The sequence below is a fragment of the Heloderma suspectum genome, chromosome 1, assembly GCF_057233095.1.
Source record: "Heloderma suspectum isolate Gila_16-S chromosome 1, 16-S_ref, whole genome shotgun sequence".
NCBI classification, from domain to species: domain Eukaryota; kingdom Metazoa; phylum Chordata; class Lepidosauria; order Squamata; family Helodermatidae; genus Heloderma; species Heloderma suspectum.
In genome coordinates this window covers 199,016,299-199,040,274 of record NC_139458.1, presented here as the reverse complement: position 1 = coordinate 199,040,274, position 23,976 = coordinate 199,016,299, and the positions used below count along the sequence as shown (strand labels likewise).

Genomic DNA, 23,976 nt, shown 5'->3' with positions numbered 1-23,976 from the left:
AAATATTTTAAAGAAATTCATAGAAACTTTGTTACCATTAAACTTTGTTACTAAACTTTACCATGTTGTTGAGTTACATGTAAAGGCTTCTTCTGTCCATGCTGTTTGTCTACCTAGAATGCTTACATAATCAGGAATTGAAGCCCAACCCTTTAGGAGGTATGCCACCTGGGTGTTTGGACATAAAGAAGAGAAAGCAGTCTGCAGCAAGCCTTTACACATACCTGGACCAGGATGGGAACAACTGTGGAGGCAGCGGTAGCCATGGTTGCAAAGGTATATGTAAAAGGGAATTCAAGCATCCACCTAGCCCATTACCATTAAACCATCACTGTCAGCAGGTCACAAATCCAGTTGTCCACACTTGCTGGCTGGAGATGCCAAGAACTGAATCTACAGTTTCCTATTCAAAGCATGTATTCTGCCACTGAGTTATACCAGACACAGTTACCTACTAGGATGAGGTACCACAATAATGAAATAACAGCCTCCACTAGTTTTATTTTTTGCCACATTTAAATACTGATTTTGACTAGTATTTTGATAGACATTTCACACATTTACCATATGTGATGCTATTTTTTTTTTATTTAAGTAGGCCCTTAAGGGATAATTCAGCAAATTTCAGTACAACCATAGCAATCTATATAATATCTGTCCCTTTTAATGCCCCTAAAAGGTTTTGTTTGACTATTCAACAAATTATATCAAAACTAAGTCCATTGATTGAAGTATGAATAAGTTAACAATTAGTAACACAGTTCTAGCCATGAATCAGAAGATAAATGGTCACATTAGACAATGTAGCCATTTAAAAGTTAACTATTCTAGAGTAACAGGGCAGACATACCACTAATATTTCACAAATAACCTTTAACCATCTTTTAAAATACTGGCTAAAGCGGCACTATTTATTAAATAAATCAAGAAAGCTATATTTCTGCAATTGCTCTTGTAACTCTTAACTTTGAAGAATTCTTTCAATTCTTACTGGTTTTTTTTTTTTAAAGATACAGATTTAGATAAATATATTAAAAATATTCCCAAGACTAGGTTCATGAAATTAGGATATGAAGGTGAATAAACTTCATACCCCCTTCATGGATCACTGCCTTGCTGTGGCGAAGGGGCTTGCATAACTCAGTGAAGCCATAAGCTATGCCGTGCAGGGCCACCCAAGATGGACAGGTCATGGTGGAGAGTTCTGACAAAATGTGGTCCACTGGAGAAGGAAATGGCAACCCACTCCAGTATTCTTGCCAAGAAAACCCCATGGAATGTATCACAAGACTAAAAGAGATGACGCCGGAAGATGAGCCCCTCAGGTCGGAAGGTGTCCAATATATTACTGGGGAAGAGCAGAGGGAATTTCCAAGTAGCACCAGAAAGAGTGAAGCGGCTGGGCCAAAGCCGAAAGGACACTCAGCTGTGGATGTGTCTGGTGGTGAAAAGAAAGTCCGATGCTGTAAAGAACAATATTGTTTAGGAACCTGGAATGTCAGATCAATGAATCAGGGTAAGCTGGAGGTGGTCAAACATGAGATGGCAAGACTGAACACTGACATCTTGGGAATCAGCGAACTAAAATGGACAAGCATGGGCGAATTTAATTCAGGTGACCATTATATCTACTACTGTGGGCAAGAATCCCTTAGAAGAAATGGAGTAGCACTCATAGTCAACAAAAGGGTGGGAAAAGCAGTACTGGGGTACAATCTTAAAAATGATAGAATGATCTCAGTACGAATCCAAGGCAAACCATTCAACATCACAGTAATTCAAGTCTATGCCCCAACCACTGATGCCGAAGAAGCTGAGGTTGATTGGTTCTATGAAGACCTACCACACCTTCTAGAACTAACACCAAAAAAAAGATGTCCATCATAGGGGATTGGAATGCTAAAGTAGGAAGTCAAGAAATCACTGGGATAACAGGCAAGCATGGCCTTGGTGTACAAACTGAAGCAGGAAGAAGGCTAATAGAGTTTTGCCAAGAGAACACGCTGATCATAGCAAACATGCTTTTCCAACAGCACAAGAGGCAACTCTACACATGGACATCACCAGATGGTTAATATCGAAATCAGATTGATTATGTCCTTTGCAGCCAAAGATGGAGAAGCTCTATACAGTCAGTAAAAACAAAACCTGGAGCTGACTTTGGCTCAGATCATGAGCTTCTTGTTGCAAAATTTTGGCTTAAATTGAAGAATGTAGGGAAAACCACTAAACCATTTAGGTATGACCTAAATCATATCCATTATGAATATACAGTGGAGGTGACAAATAGATTTCAGGGATTAGACCTGATAGAGTGCCTGAGGAACTATGGACGGAGGTCCGTAACTTTGTCCAGGAGGCAGCAACGAAATCCATCCCAAAGAAAAAGAAATACAAGAAAGCCAAGTGGCTGTCTGATGAGGCTTTACAAGTAGCTGAGGAAAGAAGGGAAGCGAAAAGCAAGGGAGAAAGGGGAAGATATATCCAACTGAATGCAGAGTTCCAGAGAATAGCAAGGAGAGACAAGAAGGCCTTCTTAAATGAACAAGGCAAAGAAATCGAGGAAAACAACAGAATGGGAAAGACTAGAGATCTTTTCAAGAATATCGGATATCTCAAGGGAACGTTTTGTGCAAAGACGGGCATGATAAAGGAACAAGAAGGCAGGGACCTAACAGAAGCAGATGAGATTAAGAAGAGGTGGCAAGAATACACAGAAGAACTATACAGGAAAGATCTGAATGTCCCTGATAGCCATGATAGTGCGGTCACTGAACTTGAGCCGGACATCCTAGAGAGAGAAGTCAAGTCCTAACCAACAGAGATGAAATAGCAGTTACAGGAACTCTGGGGGAAAGCGACCATGTTGTACTTGACTTCTTGGTTCTAAGGGAAGCAAAAGCCGAGTGTAGTCAAATGCGTACCCTGGATTTTAGGAAAGCTGATTTTAATATGCTCAGAACAATGATCAGTAAGGTCCCATGGCAAGCGATGCTAGCGAGAAAAGGAGTCCAAGATGGGTGGGAGCTTTTAAAAAAGGAAATTCTCAAGGCACAATCACAAATAATTCCAACAAGAAGAAAAGGTGGAAGACAACAGAAGAAGCCAATGTGGCTTCACAAAAAGCTTAGGGATGACCTGAAAACAAAAAAGGACACATATAGGAAGTGGAAAGAAGGCCAAATAACAAAGGAAGAGTACGGGCAGGTAGCACAGAATTGCAGGGATGGTGTCAGGAAGGCTAAAGCTGAGAACGACCTGAGGTTAGTGAGGGATGCTAAAAACAACAAAAAGGCTTTCTTCAGCTACGTGCATAGTAAAAGGCAGAGGAAAGAAATGGTTGTTCAGCTATTAAATAAGGATGGCAAAACGATAACAGATGACAAAGAAAAGGAAAAGTGCTCAATTCCTACTTTGGCTCAGTCTTCTCCCAAAAGAGGGTCTATGACCCCGTGGAAAAGGTGAAGTACAGGCTGAAGGGGCAGGATTGCAGCTTGAGATTGATAGGCATATGGTCAAGGAACACCTCATTACTTTGAATGAGTTCAAATCTCCAGGGCCAGATGAATTGCATCCTAGAGTAACAAAGGAACTGGCAGAAGAACTCTCAGAACCGCTGTCTATTCTCTTTGAGAAATCATGGAGGACAGGGGAAGTGCCAGATGACTGGAGGGCTAATGTTGTCCCTATCTTCAAAAAGGGTAAAAAGGAGGAACCTGGGAACTACAGACCAGTCAGTCTGACATCAATCCCTGGGAAAATTCTGGAGCAGATGATAAAGCAATCCATCTGGAAACACCTTGAAAACAATGCCATGATTACTCGAAGCCAACATGGATTTGTCAAAAACAAGTCCTGCCAGATGAATCTGATCTCATTTTTTGATCAAGTAACCTCCCTTGTAGACCATGGGAATGCTGCAGACATCATATACCTCGACTTCAGCAAAGCTTTCAACAAAGTGCCCCATGATATCTGATGAGCAAACTAGCTCAAAGTGGGGTAGATGAAACAACGATCCGGTGGATCCACAGTTGGCTACAGAATCGGACTCAAAGAGTGCTTATCAATGGGACCTTCTCAAACTGGGGAGAAGTAATGAGTGGGGTACCACAGGGCACAGTCCTGGGCTCAGTGCTCTTCAACGTTTTTATTAATGGCTTGGAGGAGGAGGTTCAGGGAATGCTGATCAGATTTTCAGATGACACAAAATTGGGCAGGATAGCTAATACTTTGGAAGACAGAAACAAAATTCAAAGTGATTCTGGAGCGCTGGGCAGAAAACAACAGAATGACATTTAATAGGGATAAATGCCAAGTTCTGCACCTAGGAAAAAGAAACCAAAAGCACAGTTACATGATGGGGGATACGTGGCTCAACCACACTACATGCGAGAAGGATCTTGGAATTGTTGTCGATCACAAGCTGAATATGAGCCAACAATGTGATGTGGCTGCAAAAAAGGCAAATGCTCTTTTGGGCTGCATTAATAGAAGCATCGCTTCCAAATCCCAGGAAGTACTAGTTCCCCTCTACTCAGCACTGGTTAGGCCTCATCTGGAGTACTGTGTCCAGTTCTGGGCACCACACTTTAAGAAGGATGCAGACAAACTGCAGAGGGTTCAGAAGAGGGCAACAAAGATGATCAGGGGACTGGAAACAAAGCCCTATGAAGAGAGACTGAAAGAACTGGGCATGTTTAGCCTTGAGAAGAGAAGACTGAGGGGAGATATGATAGCGCTGTTCAAGTACTTGAAAGGTTGTCACAGAGAGGAAGGCCAGGATCTCTTCTTGATCATCCCAGAGTACAGGACACGGAATAATGGGCTCAAATTACAGGAAGCCAGATTCCGGCCGAACATCAGGAAAAACTTCCTGTTAGAGCAATATGACAATGGAACCAATTCCCTAGGGAGGTGGTGGGCAATCCCACACTGGAGGCGTTCAAGACGAGGCTGGACAGCCATTTGTCAGGGATGCTCTGACTTGGATTCCTGCATTGAGCAGGGGGTTGGACTCGATGGCCTTGTAGGCCCCTTCCAACCCTACTATTCTATGATTCTAAGTGGGCCTTAGGAAGCATTACTAACAACAAAGCTAGCGGAGATGACAGTATTCCAGCTGAGCTATTTAAAATCCTGAAAGATGATGTTAAAGTGCTGCACTCAATATGCCAACAAATCTGGAACACTCAGCAGTGGCCACAAGACTGGAAAAGGTCAGTTTACATTCTAATTCCAAAGACGGGCAATGCCAAAGAGTGTTCAAACTACCGTACAATTGCGCTCATTTCACATGCCAGCAAGGTGATGCTCAAAATCCTACAAGCTAGGCTTCAGCAGCATGTGAACTGAGAACTACCGGAAGTACAAGCTGGGTTTCGAAGAGGCAGAGGAACTAGAGATCAAATCGCCAACATTCGCTGCATCATGGAGAAAGCAAGAGAATTCCAGAAAAACATCTATTTCTGCTTCATTGACTACTCTAAAGCCTTTGATTGTGTGGATCACAACAAACTGTGGCAAATTCTGAAAGAGATGGAAGTACCAGACCACCTTACCTGTCTCCTGAGACACCTGTACGAGGGACAAGAAGCAACAGTAAGAACCGGACATGGAACAACCGATTGGTTCAAAATTGGGAAAGGAGTACGACAAGGCTGTATATTGTCACCTTGCTTATTTAATTTATATGCAGAGTACATCATGAGAAACGCCGGGTGGGATGAATCACAGGTCGGAATTAAGATTGCCGGGAGAATTATCAACAACCTCAGATACGCAGACGATACCACCCTAATGGCAGAAAGCGAAAAGGATCTAAAGAGCCTCTTGTTGAGGGTGAAAGTGGACAGTGCAAAAGCTGGTTTGAAACTCAACATTCAAAAAACGAAGATCATGGCATCTGGCCCCATCACTTCCTGGCATACAGAAGGGGAAGAAATGGAAGCAGTGACAGATTTTATTTTCTTGGGCTCCAAGATCACCGCAGATGGTGACTGTAGCCATGAAATTAAAAGACGCTTGCTCCTTGGGAGGAAAGCTATGGCCAACCTAGACAGCATAGTAAGAAGCAGAGACATCACTTTGCCAACAAAGGTCCGTCTAATCACAGCTATGGTTTTCCCAGTAGCAACATATGGCTGTGAGAGCTGGACTATAAGGAAGGTAGAGCGCCAAAGAATTGATGCCTTCCAACTGTGGTGCTGGAGAAGACTCTTACGAGTCCCCTGGACTGCAAGGAGGTCAAATCAGTCCATCCTAAAGGAAATCAACCCTGAGTGCTCATTGGAAGGACAGATACTGAAGCTGAAGCTCAAATATTTTGGTCAGCTAATGCGAAGAGAAAACTCCCTGGAAAAGACCCTGATGCTGGGAAAGACTGAAGGCAAAAGGAGAAGGGGATGGCAGAGGATGATGGCTAGATAGCATCACCGATGCAATGAATATGAATTTGAGCACACTCCGGGAGAGAGCACAGGACAGGAGGGCCTGGCGTGCTATGGTCCGTGGCGGCACGAAGAGTTGGACATGACTGAACGACTGAACAACAACAACAATAAATCCTGTGTCAAACACTCAATATATTAAGAGATTTGAGGGAGAAACTACTAAGATAATAAAGATTATGGGACAAAGGGAAGCAGAATTACAATTCGGTCCTCCGAAGGTTGTTCGGGGACAACGCAAATAGCGTTGCCCTTATTTTCGCCGTAGTCTACGTAAATCTTTATGTAGACTACAGGGACCAAATAAGGAATGCGAATGGTGGCTCCCTATGGGGGCTGCCATTTGCGTACACGCTTTTTTTTTTTTTTTAAGTCACCCGTGATAGGCTACGTGACGATTAACGTAGCCTATCACGGCTGACTTTGCAGATCTAGCCATGATAGGTTATGTTAATCGTTATGTAGCCTATCACAGGGGCGTTTTTTGTTGTTGTTGTTTTTTTCTTTTGAAGTTCGCGGCTGGGGAGACTCCCCGGCCTGAATTTCGGCCGGGCAAGGCGGGAAGCCTCCCCCCGGCCTGAATTTCGGCCGGGCAAGGAGGGAAGCCTCCCCCCCCGGCCTGAACTTTGGGGGGAGCAGCGAAGCGCCTCCCCCCCACCGCGAAGCAAGCTGCGAGACCAGGTAAGTGTGTACCCCTAGCTTGTAGGATTTTGAGCATCACCTTGCTGGCATGTGAAATGAGCGCAATTGTGCGGTAGTTTGAACACTCTTTGGCGTTGCCCTTCTTTGGAATTGGAATGTAAACTGACCTTTTCCAGTCTTGTGGCCACTGTTGAGTGTTCCAGATTTGTTGGCATATTGAATGCAGCACTTTAACAGCATCATCTTTTAGGATTTTAAATAGCTCGGCTGGAATACTGTCATCTCCGCTAGCTTTGTTGTTACTAATGCTTCCTAAGGCCCACTTGACTTCACTCTCGAGGATGTCCGGCTCAAGTTCAGTGACCGCACTATCATGGCTATCAGGGACATTCAGATCTTTCCTGTATAGTTCTTCTGTGTATTCTTGCCACCTCTTCTTAATCTCATCTGCTTCTGTTAGGTCCCTGCCTTCTTTGTCCTTTATCATGCCCGTCTTTGCACAAAACGTTCCGCTGAGAACTCCGATTTTCTTGAAGAGATCTCTAGTCTTTCCCATTCTGTTGTTTTCCTTGATTTCTTTGCATTGTTCATTTAAGAAGGCCTTCTTGTCTCTCCTTGCTATTCTCTGGAACTCTTCATTCAGTTGGGTATATCTTCCCCTTTCTCCCTTGCTTTTCGCTTCCCTTCTTTCCTCAGCTACTTGTAAAGCCTCATCAGACAGCCACTTGGCTTTCTTGCATTTCTTTTTCTTTGGGATGGATTTCGTTGCTGCCTCCTGGACAATGTTACGGACCTCCGTCCATAGTTCCTCAGGCACTCTGTCTTTCAGGTCTAATCCCTGAAATCTATTCCTCACCTCCACTGTATATTCATCAGGGATATGATTTAGGTCATACCTGAATGGTTTAGTGGTTTTCCCTACATTCTTCAATTTAAGCTGAAATTTTGCAACAAGAAGCTCATGAACTGAGCCACAGTCAGCTCCAGGTTTTGTTTTGACTGACTGTATAGAACTTCTCCATCTTTGACTGCAAAGGACATAATCAATCTGATTTCGATATTGACCATCTGGTGATGTCCATGTGTAGAGTCACCTCTTGTGCTGTTGGAAAAGAGTGCTTGCTATGATCAGCATGTTCTCTTGGCAAAACTCTATTAGCTTTTGTCCTGCTTCATTTTGTACACCAAGGCCATGCTTGCCTGTTATCCCGGTGATTTCTTGACTTCCTACTTTAGCATTCCAATCCCCTATGATGGACATCTTTTTTTTGGTGTTAGTTCTAGAAGGTGTTGTAGGTCTTCATAGAACCGATCAACCTCAGCTTCTTCGGCATCAGTGGTTGGGGCATAGACTTGAATTACTGTGATGTTGAATGGTTTGCCTTGGATTCGTACTGAGATCATTCTATCATTTTTAAGATTGTACCCCAGTACTGCTTTTCCCACCCTTTTGTTGACTATGAGTGCTACTCCATTTCTTCTAAGGGATTCTTGCCCACAGTAGTAGATCTAATGGTCACCTGAATTAAATTTGCCCATGCCTGTCCATTTTAGTTCGCTGATTCCCAAGATGTCGATGTTCAATCTTGCCATCTCATGTTTGACCATCTCCAGCTTACCTTGATTCATTGATCTGACATTCCAGGTTCCTAAACAATATTGTTCTTTACAGCATCGGATTTTCTTTTCACCACCAGACACATCCACAGCTGAGTGTCCTTTCGGCTTTGGCCCAGCCGCTTCACTCTTTCTGGCGCTACTTGGAAATACCCTCTGCTCTTCCCCAGTAGTATATTGGACACCTTCCGACCTGAGGGGCTCATCTTCCGGCGTCATCTCTTTTAGCCGTATGATACGTTCCATGGGATTTTCTTGGCAAGAATACTGGAGTGGGTTGCCATTTCCTTCTCCAGTGGACCACATTTTGTCAGAACTCTCTGCCATTACCTGTCCGTCTTGGGTGGCCCTGCACGGCATAGCTTATGGCTTCACTGAGTTACGCAAGCCCCTTCACCACAACAAGGAGTGATCCATGAAGGGGCAGGATTTATTAGAACCATATAAATCAGACAATTATCTAACACTGTCACAAGGTTCTATAAAAGAAAATGTATGTACTGGTTATTATTAACATTTATATACTGCTTTGCTTGCTAAAGAAAAAAAAGCCAGCAAGGTGGTGCACAGCAATTTAAAACAGTAAAAATAAGAACATGAAAAGTAGTAAACATTAGAACATTAAACCTACTAGATAATTTAAAAGGCTGGATTAAAAGATGTGGTTTCCCACCCTTCCTAAAAGCCAAGAGAGCGGGACCTAATTGTAGATCTTGAGGGAGTGCATTCCAGAGTTTGGGAATGACACACATACCAAATGGGCCTCTGCAGGTAATAGTGCCATCAAAAGGGCCTCTCCTGCAGATCTTAGTGCCCAGGCAGTTTCATAGCGAGACGGGCAGTCCCTTAGATAGCCAGGTCCTAAGGTGTTTAGGGCTTTAAATGTTACAACCAACCAACTCGAATTGAACTTGGAATGCAACTGGCAACCAGGACAGGTCTTTCAAGACAGGTATAATATGATCCCAATATGATGCGCTGGTTATACCACCTGTAGCTTTTGGAGGCTCTTCAAGGGTAGCCCCAGATAGAGGACATTGCAGTAGTCCAAATGTAATGTAATCAAGGCATGGATAACTGTTGCCAAGTCAGACCAACTTGAGAAGGGTTTCAGCTGGCACACAAAGTGTAAATGTGCAAACACACTCCTTGGCATCACCACCACCTGAAGATCTGGGGACAGTGTAAGATCAAGGAACACTCTCAAGCTATGAACATGATTCTTCAAAGGGAGTGGAACCCCTTCCAGAACAGGTTGAATCCCAATCCCCAAGTCAGGCTTTCTACTGACCAACAACACATCCACCTTGTCTGGGTTGAGCCTCAGCTTGTTCACTGTCATCCAGACCATTATTGAACCCAGGCAGCGTTCAAGGATTTCAACTACTTCCTTGGTGTTAAGTGACAAAGAGCAGTACAGCTGGGTGTCATCAGCATATCAAAGGCACCTTACTCCAAAGCTCAGAATGACGACCTCTCCCAGCAGTTTCATGAAAATGTTAGATAACATGGGGAACAAGTTAAATAACATGGCTTGAAAAATAAGGATTTTGATTTTGTTTTAATTCTTGGAGATCTGTGCTCAGGATCAGAGGAACACACATAATTTGGATCAAAAAAAATCCTGAAAAGGCTTCTTAAAAAAAAAAAAAATCCACCTAAAATGGTGGAACTAAATGAAACAGGAATAAGTGATGTGTCTACCAATTATGCCAAGGCCACTGTCTATTCCACTGTAGCAACCACCACTGTAGGAATCAGCAACGCTGCGAGGAACCCCTGGGACACCCAACTGTCTACGAACACCGTGAGCCAATATTAGTTTAGATATTGGTGGTCAGATATATGTATGTCCATATGTGGAGTTTTGGACTTGTGAATTCAGAAATTATCTTTATTAGATTGCAAGGTCAGCACATAAGAGAAGTATTGTACATGCATGGTGAGAAAATAAGGAGTGAAGAAAAGAGAGCAGTCACGGCATATCATTTGAACTTTGAACCTGGGGAGGGGGGGAGGCTTTGTGTTACATAAACCATCTTCACATAATTGCTTTGTTTTCCATGTGAAACAGCATGATTAATAATATATATTTGATAATGATCTTGAAAAATGTCATTGTAAATATCCTCACTAAAAAGTAAGGTCACAGTTCTAATAATATGTGATTAATATACATTTTAACATCCTTACACTAAAAATTAACCAAATGGAAAAATTAAAAGTAACTGTTTTATTTTTAATGTAAAATTCGAACCACACAGAGGTTTCTTGCATTACATCTTGATGAGTAATGTGTTTTTGAATCTGCTGACACCTACAGCTAAATATTTTTCTAGAGCTTGAAGTGAACACAAATATCAGAGCCAGTGTTATTAATGAGGGGTGGGAAATGAAATATCTTGTGGGTAATGCTAGCAATTAATATTTAACATTTGTGCAGGACAGACCATTCCCATAAAGTTTCAGAGATGAATTACGTGAGAGTTTCCAGTTTGTTTGCTTGCTTATTTAAATTCCCTCCATCTAGCTTGGGGATGGGTAAGAAATTCATTTCCGTTTGTTTTTCAACAGAATGTATCCAATTTGCACCTCCTGGACCCAAATGCAGACCTGAACACTATCTGTAGTCTGAAGTCCATACATTTCTGAACTCGCAATGCGATTTGCACAATTAAAATGTGTTTGAAAAATGCGTACATTTGAGAAATGTGCATACACTGTACTCAAGGGGAAAAATGCATACATTTCAAAAATGTACACAATTGTTCCGTACATTTGGGAAAATGTGCACAAAAATATGCATGAAAAAACAAACAAAGCTTGCAATCTGATATGTACATGAGCTGGAACGAGCTTCAAGATGGAAATTGGAGAAACTCAATGGCCTTGAGTTTTGCTAAGCTGCATATCCCTAATCTAGCTATAATGGCTCTAAACAGGCAGAGCGAGTAGTGGGGCTGGCATAATTGTTTTCCATATGTAACAGCATGAATAACAGCATATAATTTATTATGTTCTTGAAATGTTCATGAAGGAAAGGAGGGGTTGTTTTCTCTCCTTCAGGTTGGACTTTTGCCAGGGAGACCACTAAAAGCAAGAGGGATCTTTGTGTGGGATGTGTAGAAGAAAGGCAGGGGAACTTGCAAGAGAGGAGAGAGGCTGTGACCACTGTCAAAGAGGTGAATGAAATGGAATCCTGTTTGTTTGTAGCTGTATATTACGCTATTACATTTTTCTTAACATTTACTCTGTCAGTGACATCTCTTGTACTAATGGATAGGTTCTATGATTGGGTTAGAATTAAATCTAGCAGACGTTGAGAATATCGATAAAGTATATCTTTAAACCCGCTTGTGTAAGACCCCCTTGTCACACTTTGTTACTTGAGTACAGCCCTCTCCACAAATGCATGTCATACTTCATTATACCCCCAGCACACATTTGAATACCTATAATGCATAATGCTTTTGCCACATGAAAATAATATATTTATGTTGAAATAAAACTTCCCTTTGTTACTGATTAAGGTAAATGTTATTTAAATACCACATGTGGAACCTACAGATCTTAGATCGTCCAACTTTGTTGGTTCAAACATATAAAAAGAAGCAAATCTAAAGCAGGGATCTCCATTATGGGGCTCATGGACATCAATGTGTCTGCAGACACCTCCGTTGCTGCCCACCAAGCTCCCTGCCCTTCTGATTTTTATTTTATTTTAAAAGATATATATATATATATATATATATATATATATATATATATATTTAAACTGGGAGGCTGGCATGCTGCAACATGAAGGGCTGCCCTCTAGCACCATCTTTATTTGGATTCAAAAGAGTGATTTTGTGTTTTGGAGGTCAGACCCCATCGCTGCCTTGTAATTAGGTTCTTGGGCAAATTCCTTTTGTTTTAGTCCCACTAGTTTGCCTTCTGGGAAATGAATGTTTTGTGATTGGCCATGCCCACCATGGCAGCCATTCTGTGAGAGTGCCCATGGCACTCGCTCAAAATTCCTAATGTGCCATCGATCCAAAAAAGTTGGGGACCCCTGATCTACAGCAGCAAACTCTGAAGCCTTCTGGGTACAGAACTCTTCAATTTGTGGTCAACAGGCAGTTTTGGTAAGAAAGCTGCCTTGAGAATCTTTTTCCCTGCAAAGTGGGGTTGAAATCAAATCAATCAATAAGTGTGTGCGTGCGTGCATGCATGTACTAACATATATTTATGTTTAGAAATTCTAATAGTACAGAAATGGGTAGTTCGGGAAAGCCTAGAAACAGAAAGAATCAAAGAGGCAATTAAAATATCTAGGAAACAGTGATACAGAGAAGGGAGAACAGAAAAGACAAAGATAAGTCAAATGGAAGGTCATGCTAAACCAGGAGAACGTAGAGAAAGCAACAGAATGTACCTACTGTTATGGAGTAAAAATTAAATGATTATGCTGGAGACATGATTGTGACATCACATTTCAACCAATATCCTATTCTTCCCTTGTTATAAATTGTCACAAATTTGCTACTCTCTCATTCCCCCTTGACACATAACATACATTATGAAAGATGTGTTTATTGAAACACATTCTGCATGACTAAAGGATACATTCAAAGCTATAGGTTAATAGCTTTGAATGTATTAAAAGGTATAATTTGACTGTCACGAATATGGCCATGTAAATCTGTGAAAAGCAGACCATCATGTAATTTATTAATCCACTTTCAATTACGTTTATTTTTTCAACTGATAATATGTAACTGACAAACTTTTAATTAATCTTTAGGAAATATCTATATTTTACTCATCTTTTACGTTTGTAAAACTATGCATGAGGAGCATGATTTCATAGATTAATTATGAGAAACCAATGAAGACTGAACTGGACACAGCTGTATGTGGGACAGAAGCAAAATAATAAAGCATCTTTTGACAATATTAATACATGTAATTGTAATAACAAATTTAAAATTAGTGGATGGGGCTCTAAAAGAAGGGGGAAACACAGAACTGTAGCTTATAATTAAGCAGGAATATAATTTTTTTAAGTTATACTGTGTTTTTGAAATGAAGCTCCATTTCACAAAGGTGTATACTCTGGGATTCTAGAAGTTGTCTAGATGCATTTCCATGTAACTAACTGGTAGAACTCTTACAGGAAATATATACTTTAAATGCAGCTGGATAGATAGGTAAGATAGGTAGTATCACCAAAATCTATATTTGTTACTGTCTTAAATGGAGATCAATTCCCTTGCTTTTTAGAATTCCACTGCATCCGCAATCACTTGCTGAAACAAGAATAACCAGAAGAAGCTACAACAGCCAGCTTTTATCTCAAACAGTAGAACAGCCATATGATTTACAAGGAAGCTTGCATGGAATCCCAATTCACACACAGTTACAGGAAAGTATAGGGAAATACAGTTATTATTATTATTTGTTAAAAAGTGTATTGCACATAAAATATACACTATAACTGTATGCTTGTGACAAAAGTTCAGGAACATTAAGTATACCCAAAGCCAGGGCTGTTTCTCTGGCAGTGTTTAATTTATTGGGGAAGGGGGGAATAGATGCTGACACATCACACCTTCTGATCTAGAAGCCCTTCCTCTTAAAACTCACACTCTGTAGTTACTCGGTAATTAGGGAGAAGAACTCTGTGTCTGTTCAGGGGGCCTTTCATTCATTCTTACATCATATGTTCCAGTGTTGAGTGCTGGCACTGAAAACAGTTGCTAGGCCTGAGTTCCGGTGAGGTCTGGCACAAATTAAGTCCTGTCCCCTGGAATTAAATCCATTTGGGTTCCCAAGAAACACAGGCCAAAGCTCTCCCCACCTTTAGCTGTACTGTTTAGGAGAGGAATAGAATATGATCTGCTAGCATAAATTGAACAGCAGTAGCAAATGAAGGATAAAGTTACCTGGTTTGTGTCATGACTGAATCTTCCTTTCTTTAGCTTGTCACAATCATAGAGTTACTTAAACACTGAAATCACCATGTGTTAGTTAAGTCAGTCAGAAAAAATGCTTTGAATTTATTATGAAGCAAAGTAAAGGTTAAATATGTTTTAGATATAGTAGATTTGCTAGAAAAATGGCTTTTCCCTGGGTACTTACTGGTGATGTGTTTACTTGGGTTATTCTTAATTGGTTCTCCAAATCTTGTACCTTGTTTTTTAGCTCCATATTTTCTGTTTCTAGTTCATGAATCTAAAAAAAATGCCATTTTCAGAAAACTGAGAGGACATACAAATTAATGAACAGTGTCTGGGGTGGAGGAAATTAATGCAAAATCACAACCCCTTGAATAATCCTAGGAAAAGAAAACACCATGAAACAAAATGTTTACTATTATTCAGTGAAGACGTGTGTAGAGAAGCAAGATGCTAATATTAATCCATGAAATCTTTCCTCCCAAGGATTCATATCTAATATTATGTTATGTATTCTATCAAACATAGTAAAATGAATAATTGGATCTTACAGCAAAAAAAGATAAGAAAAAGCTGGAGATAGGAACTCCAAATTCTGTACTACATTGTGTGCTGAGAAAAAGCAGCTTCTGCAGGATTAATGCTCTGTACTGTTAAAATATACATTCATAGCTTTATCTTGCATGGGATTTGACATTTGGGATACTTCCATACTACATTGTTTTAGCACAGTTGGGGCATTGCTTTTCTGCAATTCGATGGACATAGAACTAACATGGAGATTCCATACAGCACCTATTGTATCACTATACTATCCATCAATAGCCTTCCCCCATTCCAACATTATTCTGCAATGCCTACTCACATGTAACTTCCGCTTAGCAAACATTATTTCTAATGCTTATTAAAAGCCTCAGCTTGTATCCAATTAGTGTCTGTTAACTGATGGAAGGCTCTTTTCAAAAGGTGTCTCCTCCCACAGTGTTCTGGAGGGTCTCCTAACCCTCTGGAGGTGAAGGGGTTGTGGGGGGGGGACACAGTGGGCTGCATGGGGGAGTGGAACTGCCAAAAATTCCCTCCCTCCCTATTCCACTGATGGAGGCCTCCACTGGATTAAAGATAGGGTGACCATATTTCCTTGAGACAAAAACGGGATATTGGGATGACAAAAATGGGATGGGGTTATGTAATATTCCGCTGTAATAAAAAAATAGCTAACAGCCTGTTGAACCGAAATACGAGTCTGAAAAGTCCAAATCAAACTGAATGTAGGGCAGAAAGAATTTCTATGGGCGGAATGCTGGTAGAAATAACAGTAAGACTCATCCTCCTGGCTCCCACACGCTAAATGGGGCTTAGCGACCACCTCTTGAATTCCTCGCCACTGCAGACGAGCAAGGGAGCGGCGTCTGATTGTCGCTAGCTCAAGAAGCCTGGCCCTGACTGGATAAAGTAAATGGAACTTCCACTTTCGTCACACTAGTAGTTTTATTGCACACACTGATTAGCATAGAGCCTTATGATAAACGCATTTAGTTTTTTCCAAAAATTAAGAACGGGACAAAATTGACATCTATATTAAAACAACGGGATGGTTGGGAAATATGAAAAAAAATGGTACTGTCCCATTTAAAACGGTACGTCTGGTCAGCCTAATTAAAGAGCCTTCCATCAGAGGAACTGTAATTGAATACAAACCATTCTATTTACAGGTTCAGGTTCAACCCATTTTATTGCTTCCTTTTGTTCAGCATGGCAGATTAGTTGAAGAATAGCCTATCTAAATCACTCTAATATCAATTAATCACAGTTACAACCCTATTTTTAAAAAATAATTCATTCTGCTTCTAATGAAACTATCCAGAAAATTGAAGCCTACACTAGCTTTCTCATTTCCATTTTTGCTTTGATGGTTACCAAGCCCTGCTGTTCTCCACTCCTAATGTGGAAATTTTCCCAAAGACTAGTTATTTCTGCACCATAAAGATCTAAAACTTGCTTCTTGCAAAATCAAGAGCTAGGATTCTCATGTTAATTCTCACTGAAATCTGTACTTGTGTTGATTAGGGATGTGCGAACCCACCCAGGCTCTCTGGGCACTCGCCCAGCCCCTGCCCCTGCTTGCCAGTCCCCGGTCTGTGCTCAAGCCTCTCCTGAATTTAGGAATTGGCCCACACTCACCCCTGCATCCTCGTTGAGCTCTGCGGTTGCCATTTTTTGAAAAATAAAATAGCAATTGCAAAAATGCGCATATTTATGTATGCAAAAATGTGTATTTTGCGAATGCGCATTTTTGTGTATGTGAAAATGCGCATTTTTGCATATGCGAAAATGTGCATTTTTGCAAATGTGCATATTTGCACATTTTTGCTATCACCATTTTATTTTTCCAAAGACGGCGACCATGGAGCTCGATGAGGCAGCTGGGGTAACTGCGGGCTGCTCATCAAGCATGGGCAGGGGGCAAGCAGGGGCAGGGGCTCGGGGGATGCAGGAAGGGGCGTTCCACCAGATTCCCAGTTGGAATCAGGTGCCTGCACCACCCCTAGTGTTGATCATACACATACAGAATAAGCACAGTGACAATAATACTGAATGCACTTGCTTTTAAGTAAGTTCAGCTGAAGTTATTCAAATAACATATGGATAATTACTAGGTATGGCCTCTCTAATAGTATATGTTCTTTTACTAAATCTTTCATAATTTTGGGATGATATGTTTATTCTGCTATACTCCAACAATATTTTAAAAATCAAAATGATACGTTATTTAAACTGAAAAAGAAGTGTCTGTAACTTACTCTTTTCTGTAACCCTGCTATCTGTTTTCTTGTTTCAACATCCTTTCCTCCAGATTCCAGAAATTTCCTGTAAGCCAGGTCAAATGCTTGACCAATAGTTAAAGTTATCTCTTCTGCCTTTATATAAAGCAAGTATTACCATTAGCATGTAAACCCTATTTTATCATGTAACAAAGAAAAACCTTAAAAGTGCATAATGATTCATTACCTACAACGTTAAGGAAGCTATTTATGCAAAAAGCTTAACAGACTGGAAAGTCTACAAGTCACTGAATCAACGAAGAATGTATTATCCAAATGTCAATAGAAGGAAGGCTTATTTTAATAAATGGTTATAATATCAGTGAACCTCTTGGTGGGAGTCCTTGATATACTCCAGATAAGTCCCAATTATGAGTGAATTCCTTACTAAAAACATGAATGCACAATCCCACTATTTTCAGAAAATGTACCTATGATATAATCTTTATATGACTTATTGCAAGACAGTTTAATTACTGCTGTGAGGTTGTTTAGGAGGAGGTAGTTTAAAATGAAAACCTTACAATAACACCAGACCGCTTTAATGGTGATTGCTGAGAGCAGAAAAAATAAATTCAGAGCTATTTTGGCAAAGCCTAATGAAAAGGACATGTCAACCATGTTCCTCTTCAAGTGGTGGTAGGCAAAGGGTGTTCAGATGGAATAAAGACTTGGCCAGAACCGTGGACCTGTTTTTAGGATAGGCTCACAAACACTGTAAGTAATTTGTCTCTGAGAGAAGTACAGCTAGCTAGACCTAAAGTGATTTCAAATGGCCCAAGTCTTGGGCCTGACATAGAGCTGGATTTGTGCGTGCTTTTACGTTATGTTTCCTGACCAGTGAGCATGATTCCCTAAAAGTTGTATATCACTGAAGGCCAGTGATTTCACCCAACACAGAACTAGACCACTGAGTCACAACACTGGGTTGATTTTGTGAGATGCAGACCCATCTGTACATGGGTAGCGAGACAGCGTTATGTATACTGGCAAAGTGCATCAGGATCGGGAAGCAGAGAGAGAAGGAACAATGACCCAATATCTAAGAAAAGGGAAATATCCAAAATATTACTGTAGCCACTGTGCACAGCTCTATAAACAATCAAAGCCCTACAGCATGATAGCAGGCAAAATCTTTCCCCAGACCCAGAACACTTGAGGGCTGTTTTTCATGTACTTTTTTGTTTTTGTTTTTGGAGCATGATTCAGAATTATCTGCACACGTCAAGGGCATATGTATTTTTCTGCTGTGCATTTCTCTTCATACATGCAAGCAAGGCCCATTTCAGGCCCACTCACTGCTCCGTAGTAGTTTAAATAGGATGCAATGAGAAATGCATACACGCAACCTTGATGCTTCATGATGCTCAGCACATACATTTTGCACTTGGGTATCCACATCTAAGCACAAAATATCCCTAGATGTGGCCCTAGGTTGAGGAGAGAGTAGACAGTGGCCCTGATCTGGACCTCCATGTATACTAGCTTTGGTTGGAGAGTCAGAACAGTGTTGATAGCATTAGTGTATGGCTTCTGGCAGGATTGGGTCTTTGAAAAAGCTAATGGCAATTTTGGCGTGCTATGGTCCATGGGGTCACGAAGAGTCGGACACGACTGAACGACTGAACAACAAATGGAGCAAAATATATAACAGCATCAGTAACTACAAGGACAATGCCTATGTGACAAATTCAGCTTCAAAGATATGAATTTCTGCATGTTTTCTTCTCTTTTCTGTCTTTACAGCAGTTAAATTATCTCAAAAGGGACAGTAATTTTCAGCATAAAAAATGCTGAGCCCAAACCAGCTTTAGAAAAAATGGCATACTTACACACTTTTCACTGTCAAAGACATAGCACAAGTGTTTATTTGATTCAGAATCTTTGCATATGAAGGTGAATATCCTTTTGTCGGTTTTGTCATCAGCACAAAATGATATCCTATGGAGCTGGCAGTTATGTTGGACTTCCTGCAAACAATAATGGTGCAATTATACCTCATGAGTAACATTTTGGGGCTTTTACATCTTCTAGTCCAATCCCACAGAAGAATATTCCATCCAAAGAGAATGATACTCCATAAAGTGTCAAGTAATCTCCTTTACCTTGGCAACCTACAATACTGTTTCTAATATTAAACATGGCTCTTATACACTAATACAGCTCCTTTGTTAGACATGTCTGCAATCTGTATAGGCATCTGGGTCTAATTTTCAGCTACACAAGGCAAATAAGCATAAACACAAGATGTTCCATTACAGATACTGGGAAAGCTCCAGCTTCATCCACAGGCCTCTCTTGCTGGATCACACTCAAATTAGTTTCTGCACAAACATCCTATCGCTGTACATAATGTTCTGTCTGTTGACATGCCTCTATATTTACTGTAGTAACTGGAGGCTGGCAGTGTCACTTTTTCAGACAGAGGGATGCAATCTTGAAGTATACAGCAAGTAAGGTTTACCAAGTCTTATTTCAACATCCCAAAGATCATGCACTCAAATCACAAAAAACAACTTCTGCAAACACTCTAATGAATCCTTATTGTAGGAATTTTGAAAAGCAAAATTCAAATATGTGAATTGGGATTAAACTAAGCTGTTTTCACAGTAGTTGAAGTTTTCTCTCATTCTTTGAGAGCAATATGGCATCAATACTCCTCACCAAACTACTTTAACCCTCTGCGTTTCACTGACTGTGGTGGTGTTTGTAAATTGTGGCCTACTTAAAGGTATATCCAGGGTCATAGCCAGCGGAAAGGTCTTGTGGTGCAGTACATGATAGCTCTGAAAGTGGAAATGCACAGCTAGCAACAGAGAAAGGAGGGGCATGGCATCCCCAATCTGGCTTCTGCCTTTCCCAGGGTCAGCTCCTCCACTAAGCCTCGATCACACATTTTCCTATGCACAGCTGCAAAGAGAATGCACTGCTACTCTGCTCTACAATCCTGCACAGCACTACCCTTGGTTCTTTGCATTCTTCTGGATTTCTCCTTTAACACAGCCTTCCTGATGCTCAACCCTTCCCTGGTCAGTTTCTCTCCCTTCTCTTCTGCTTTGCTCACTTCCCGTTAACCATATCCATAGGCCTATTTATATTTCTTTGGGTGCACCAGCAGCTATAAAGATGTACCATGAATTTCAATTTTTCCTTGGATATATATACATATATATAGATTCTATGACACACAGAATCATAGAGTTGGAAGGGGCCATTCAGTCCAACCACCTGCTAAGTGCAAGAATACAGGTAGGGCTGTCATTTTTAACACAGCTGGACTCAAAGGTATGATTTTTCTCTGACAGAGGGGGACATGGCTTGAAAGACTACCTCTTGTTATTTTCTTCCTCAAGCTTTTGTGTTCCTTTTATCTTCTCCCACTGAAATATATATATATATATATATATATATATGGGTGGGGGGCTCAGAAGACAGTAAAAAGGAGTAGGGGTAGAGCAGAGACCCAATGCAACATGCCTGCTTTGTAAATTTGACCTGTCACTGTCACTGAATGTTATTGAACATGAGCTTGAAATAAGCAGATCTCAATAATTACTGTGCTCTCCGCTTCATTATGCAATGTTGTATGTTTATTTTGCATTTGTATCCTGGGAGAAGCCATGATGGAAGCTCATGTTGCAAACCTGGCCTTCTGCTATTTCTCTTTTTGAAGGAAATGAGTAAGAAACAGCTTCTTGGATGCCAATGAGCTGGATATGGTTAATTCACTGATTCTGTAGAAGGTGTGGCTTCTGTCAGTCAGAATGTTAGAGAGAAAAAGGGAGAAGAGTAGATTCTTACCTTTGTTTTTGGATCTAGAATTTTTACTCCATATATTGAGATTTGTAACTCAACCTTTGGTGTTTTTTGACCTTCAGATTTCTTGATATGTCTTGCAAACTGGAAATTAGTAATACATAATCATGTACTGTATTTCACTGCAAATTAGGTTACAGCAGTTTGGATTGCAATTTGCCATAATTACAAATTTAAAAGAAAATCTTTCTTTATACATACCTATCTCTCTCTCTGTGTGTTCATTAAATCAGAGAGTTTTAACAGCCAGTAGAATTTTTTGGGTGGTGATTTTGCATTTATGGAATCCCACTCAATCTGATGCTCTTCAGATTTGTGAGCTCAGTTCATTCAGGCAAGCAGTTAAGACCTTTTAGGCAGGAATTTCATCTGTAAACACGCTAGAGGATTCATCTGGTACTAAATAATGTATACTTCTTTTAGCATTTGGATTATATAGTGTTTTAATTTCTGTTTTAAATGTATTTTATTTTTCCCCTGATTGTTCCCAGCATTGAGAATTTGTACACACTGAAAAGCTGGCTATATATTCTTAAGTAAAGATATACATGAATTAATAAACGAACAAAATGACTATAAAATTGCTTTCCTTTTTCTCTAAACCAGAGGCAGCACCTGTGAAATACATACTGCAGTTTCAGCAATTTTTGTGCCCCAGATTAAGGTTTGTTTCAGTATCCAGACTGAACTGGTTGCCACCAAAGTTACTAATGAGTCACTCAGAACACCCTCAGTACTTACCAGATCTTTGTTCCCAAAGCAGAACCAGAATTTCATGTTTGACCTAGTCACAGCTTACCCTTTTATCCATGTCAATGCAGTTTGTGTTAATTATAACCAGTAGAAAAACTTCTATAAAATGGCACTGAGGACAACTGAAAATTTATAGAACACACAGCACTCATGTACATGCTTCTGTGCATGCATGAAACATGCTTCAGATATTACTTAGTATGGCAGTGACATTGTAACTTGGTTAGTAGGTCAAAAGGATAGAAGATGCTATAAGTACGATTGCTCAATAAAGTACTCAGTGGAAAAAAACTGGCTAAAGGGAAGCTTAACTGAGAATGTCTGATGTGGTAGTAAGTAGCAAATATTGCCTAGTGAAGCATTTGAGGTTACAATTATTCTTTTTTCCCTATGTTCAGCAGTGTTCAGGACCTCCCCCCACCACACACAATTTATTTGCTGCTTCTCTTGCATGAAATGACTGTGCACAATAATTTAGGGCTTGATTACATTACTTCATCATGGATCAGTACTGAGCTGAATTTAGCCCAACTGCTGACTTGTGGTGGTTACAGTAAAAAACAAATTGGAACTGGTGCAGGCAGTACCATCACAAACGTTGTGTTTAGTTTTTGCTCTTTTTGAAAGTAGTACTTAAAACTAACATGATACAAAACTGTTGTGGGGAGAATACATTATCCCATAGAACAGGTCTTCTAAAATAAGGAAAACTGATATTAAGACTGCTTCCTAACGGTTATTGCCGATCCCGATCCATTGTTTCCAGTTACCCTGGTGCACTAGCATATTCTCCAAGTCTGCCATTCCTAGGTTGGGGCATAGCACTTCTTCTTAGGGTGCCCTCTCCTATCGGAGGTTAGCTATCATTACAGCTATGTTTGTTTTTGCTGCTGTTGCTCTGAGTAGTTGTACAGAAGTACAGCTGAAGCATTCCCTCAAATTCTTTAACCATGATGTTCGTCTTCTTCCTACTGATCTTCTTCCTTCCATTTTCCCTTGTATAATAAGTTGACGTATATTGTATTATTTTGCCTCGGATAATAGCACAGCGTGCAGAAAATCTACTGCTGCTTTTCACTCTGCAGCAGAAATGGAGAGCTATTGGAAGGGGGACAACATTATCAACAAGCCACAGCATCAGAACCCAAGTTCTAGGGAGGAAAGAGCAACAGCATTGTTTCTGGACATGGGGATGAGAGGAGCCATCTCCTGGTTCACCTGGAGGGCCACAAGTTGCCCACCCCTGTGCTAGAGTTTCAAAATGTATTCCTTCCTTGGGATGTCTCTGTTGGATGTTTCACCCACCATCCCTTCCACTTTTCAGAAATTAACAAGCATTCACTAGCCAGGCAATCTGTCTCTGATTTGGTGTTAGGTTTGACTTGAAGAGGCTCACTATGAAACATTTTGAGAACCCCATTTTAGATATCCTTTTGATTAAAATCATGGAAAATATTACTTCAACACAAGAACAAAGTGTTCAAATGGAGAATTTTGGAAGTCTTTATGGAACAGACACAACGTATTACTAAGCTCTCCTAGTATCCATGGTCCCTCTGGTAGTTATGATTTCTACTATTTTTTTCATATCAGTGCAAAGAAACAGAAAGCACTCCAAGTAAAATGGAAAATTCCAGCTGGAGGATGCTGTATAAGGAAGTTGATAACGCAACAAGGGTGCATCTTTTCAATAACCTAAACAATGACTGGCCCAATATAATGACTTAAGTACTGACTGTAGTTAGATAAATTAAAACCTGGAAGAGAAATACAAAGGAAGAATTAAGTTTGCCTAGAGCACCTCTTTTTGGCTGTAGAACATCAGCACCACCTGCTGGTAAAAATGAAATCATATAGTGCTGTATGTTGCAGTTTCATAGATTGGTATACTTGGAGAGGGGGGGAGGGGCAGGAAGACATTAAACCTTTAGTGCGCCT

General features: G+C 40.6%; 1 protein-coding gene across 9 annotated transcripts in view; it reads right to left on the bottom strand.

Annotated features, from left to right (window-relative positions):
• The window catches only part of GULP1 (GULP PTB domain containing engulfment adaptor 1), a 276,060-nt gene that overhangs the window by 34,454 nt on the left and 217,630 nt on the right, over positions 1–23,976 (bottom strand). For all 9 annotated transcript variants that reach the window (XM_084815697.1, XM_084815722.1, XM_084815658.1 and 6 more), the window contains 4 exons: positions 21,271–21,369; positions 19,302–19,439; positions 17,449–17,565; positions 14,832–14,924 (listed from right to left, as the gene is read on the bottom strand). In XM_084815697.1, the coding sequence (XP_084671823.1) occupies positions 14,832–14,924; positions 17,449–17,565; positions 19,302–19,439; positions 21,271–21,369 (447 nt within the window). The remainder of the gene's footprint in view (positions 1–14,831; positions 14,925–17,448; positions 17,566–19,301; positions 19,440–21,270; positions 21,370–23,976) is intronic.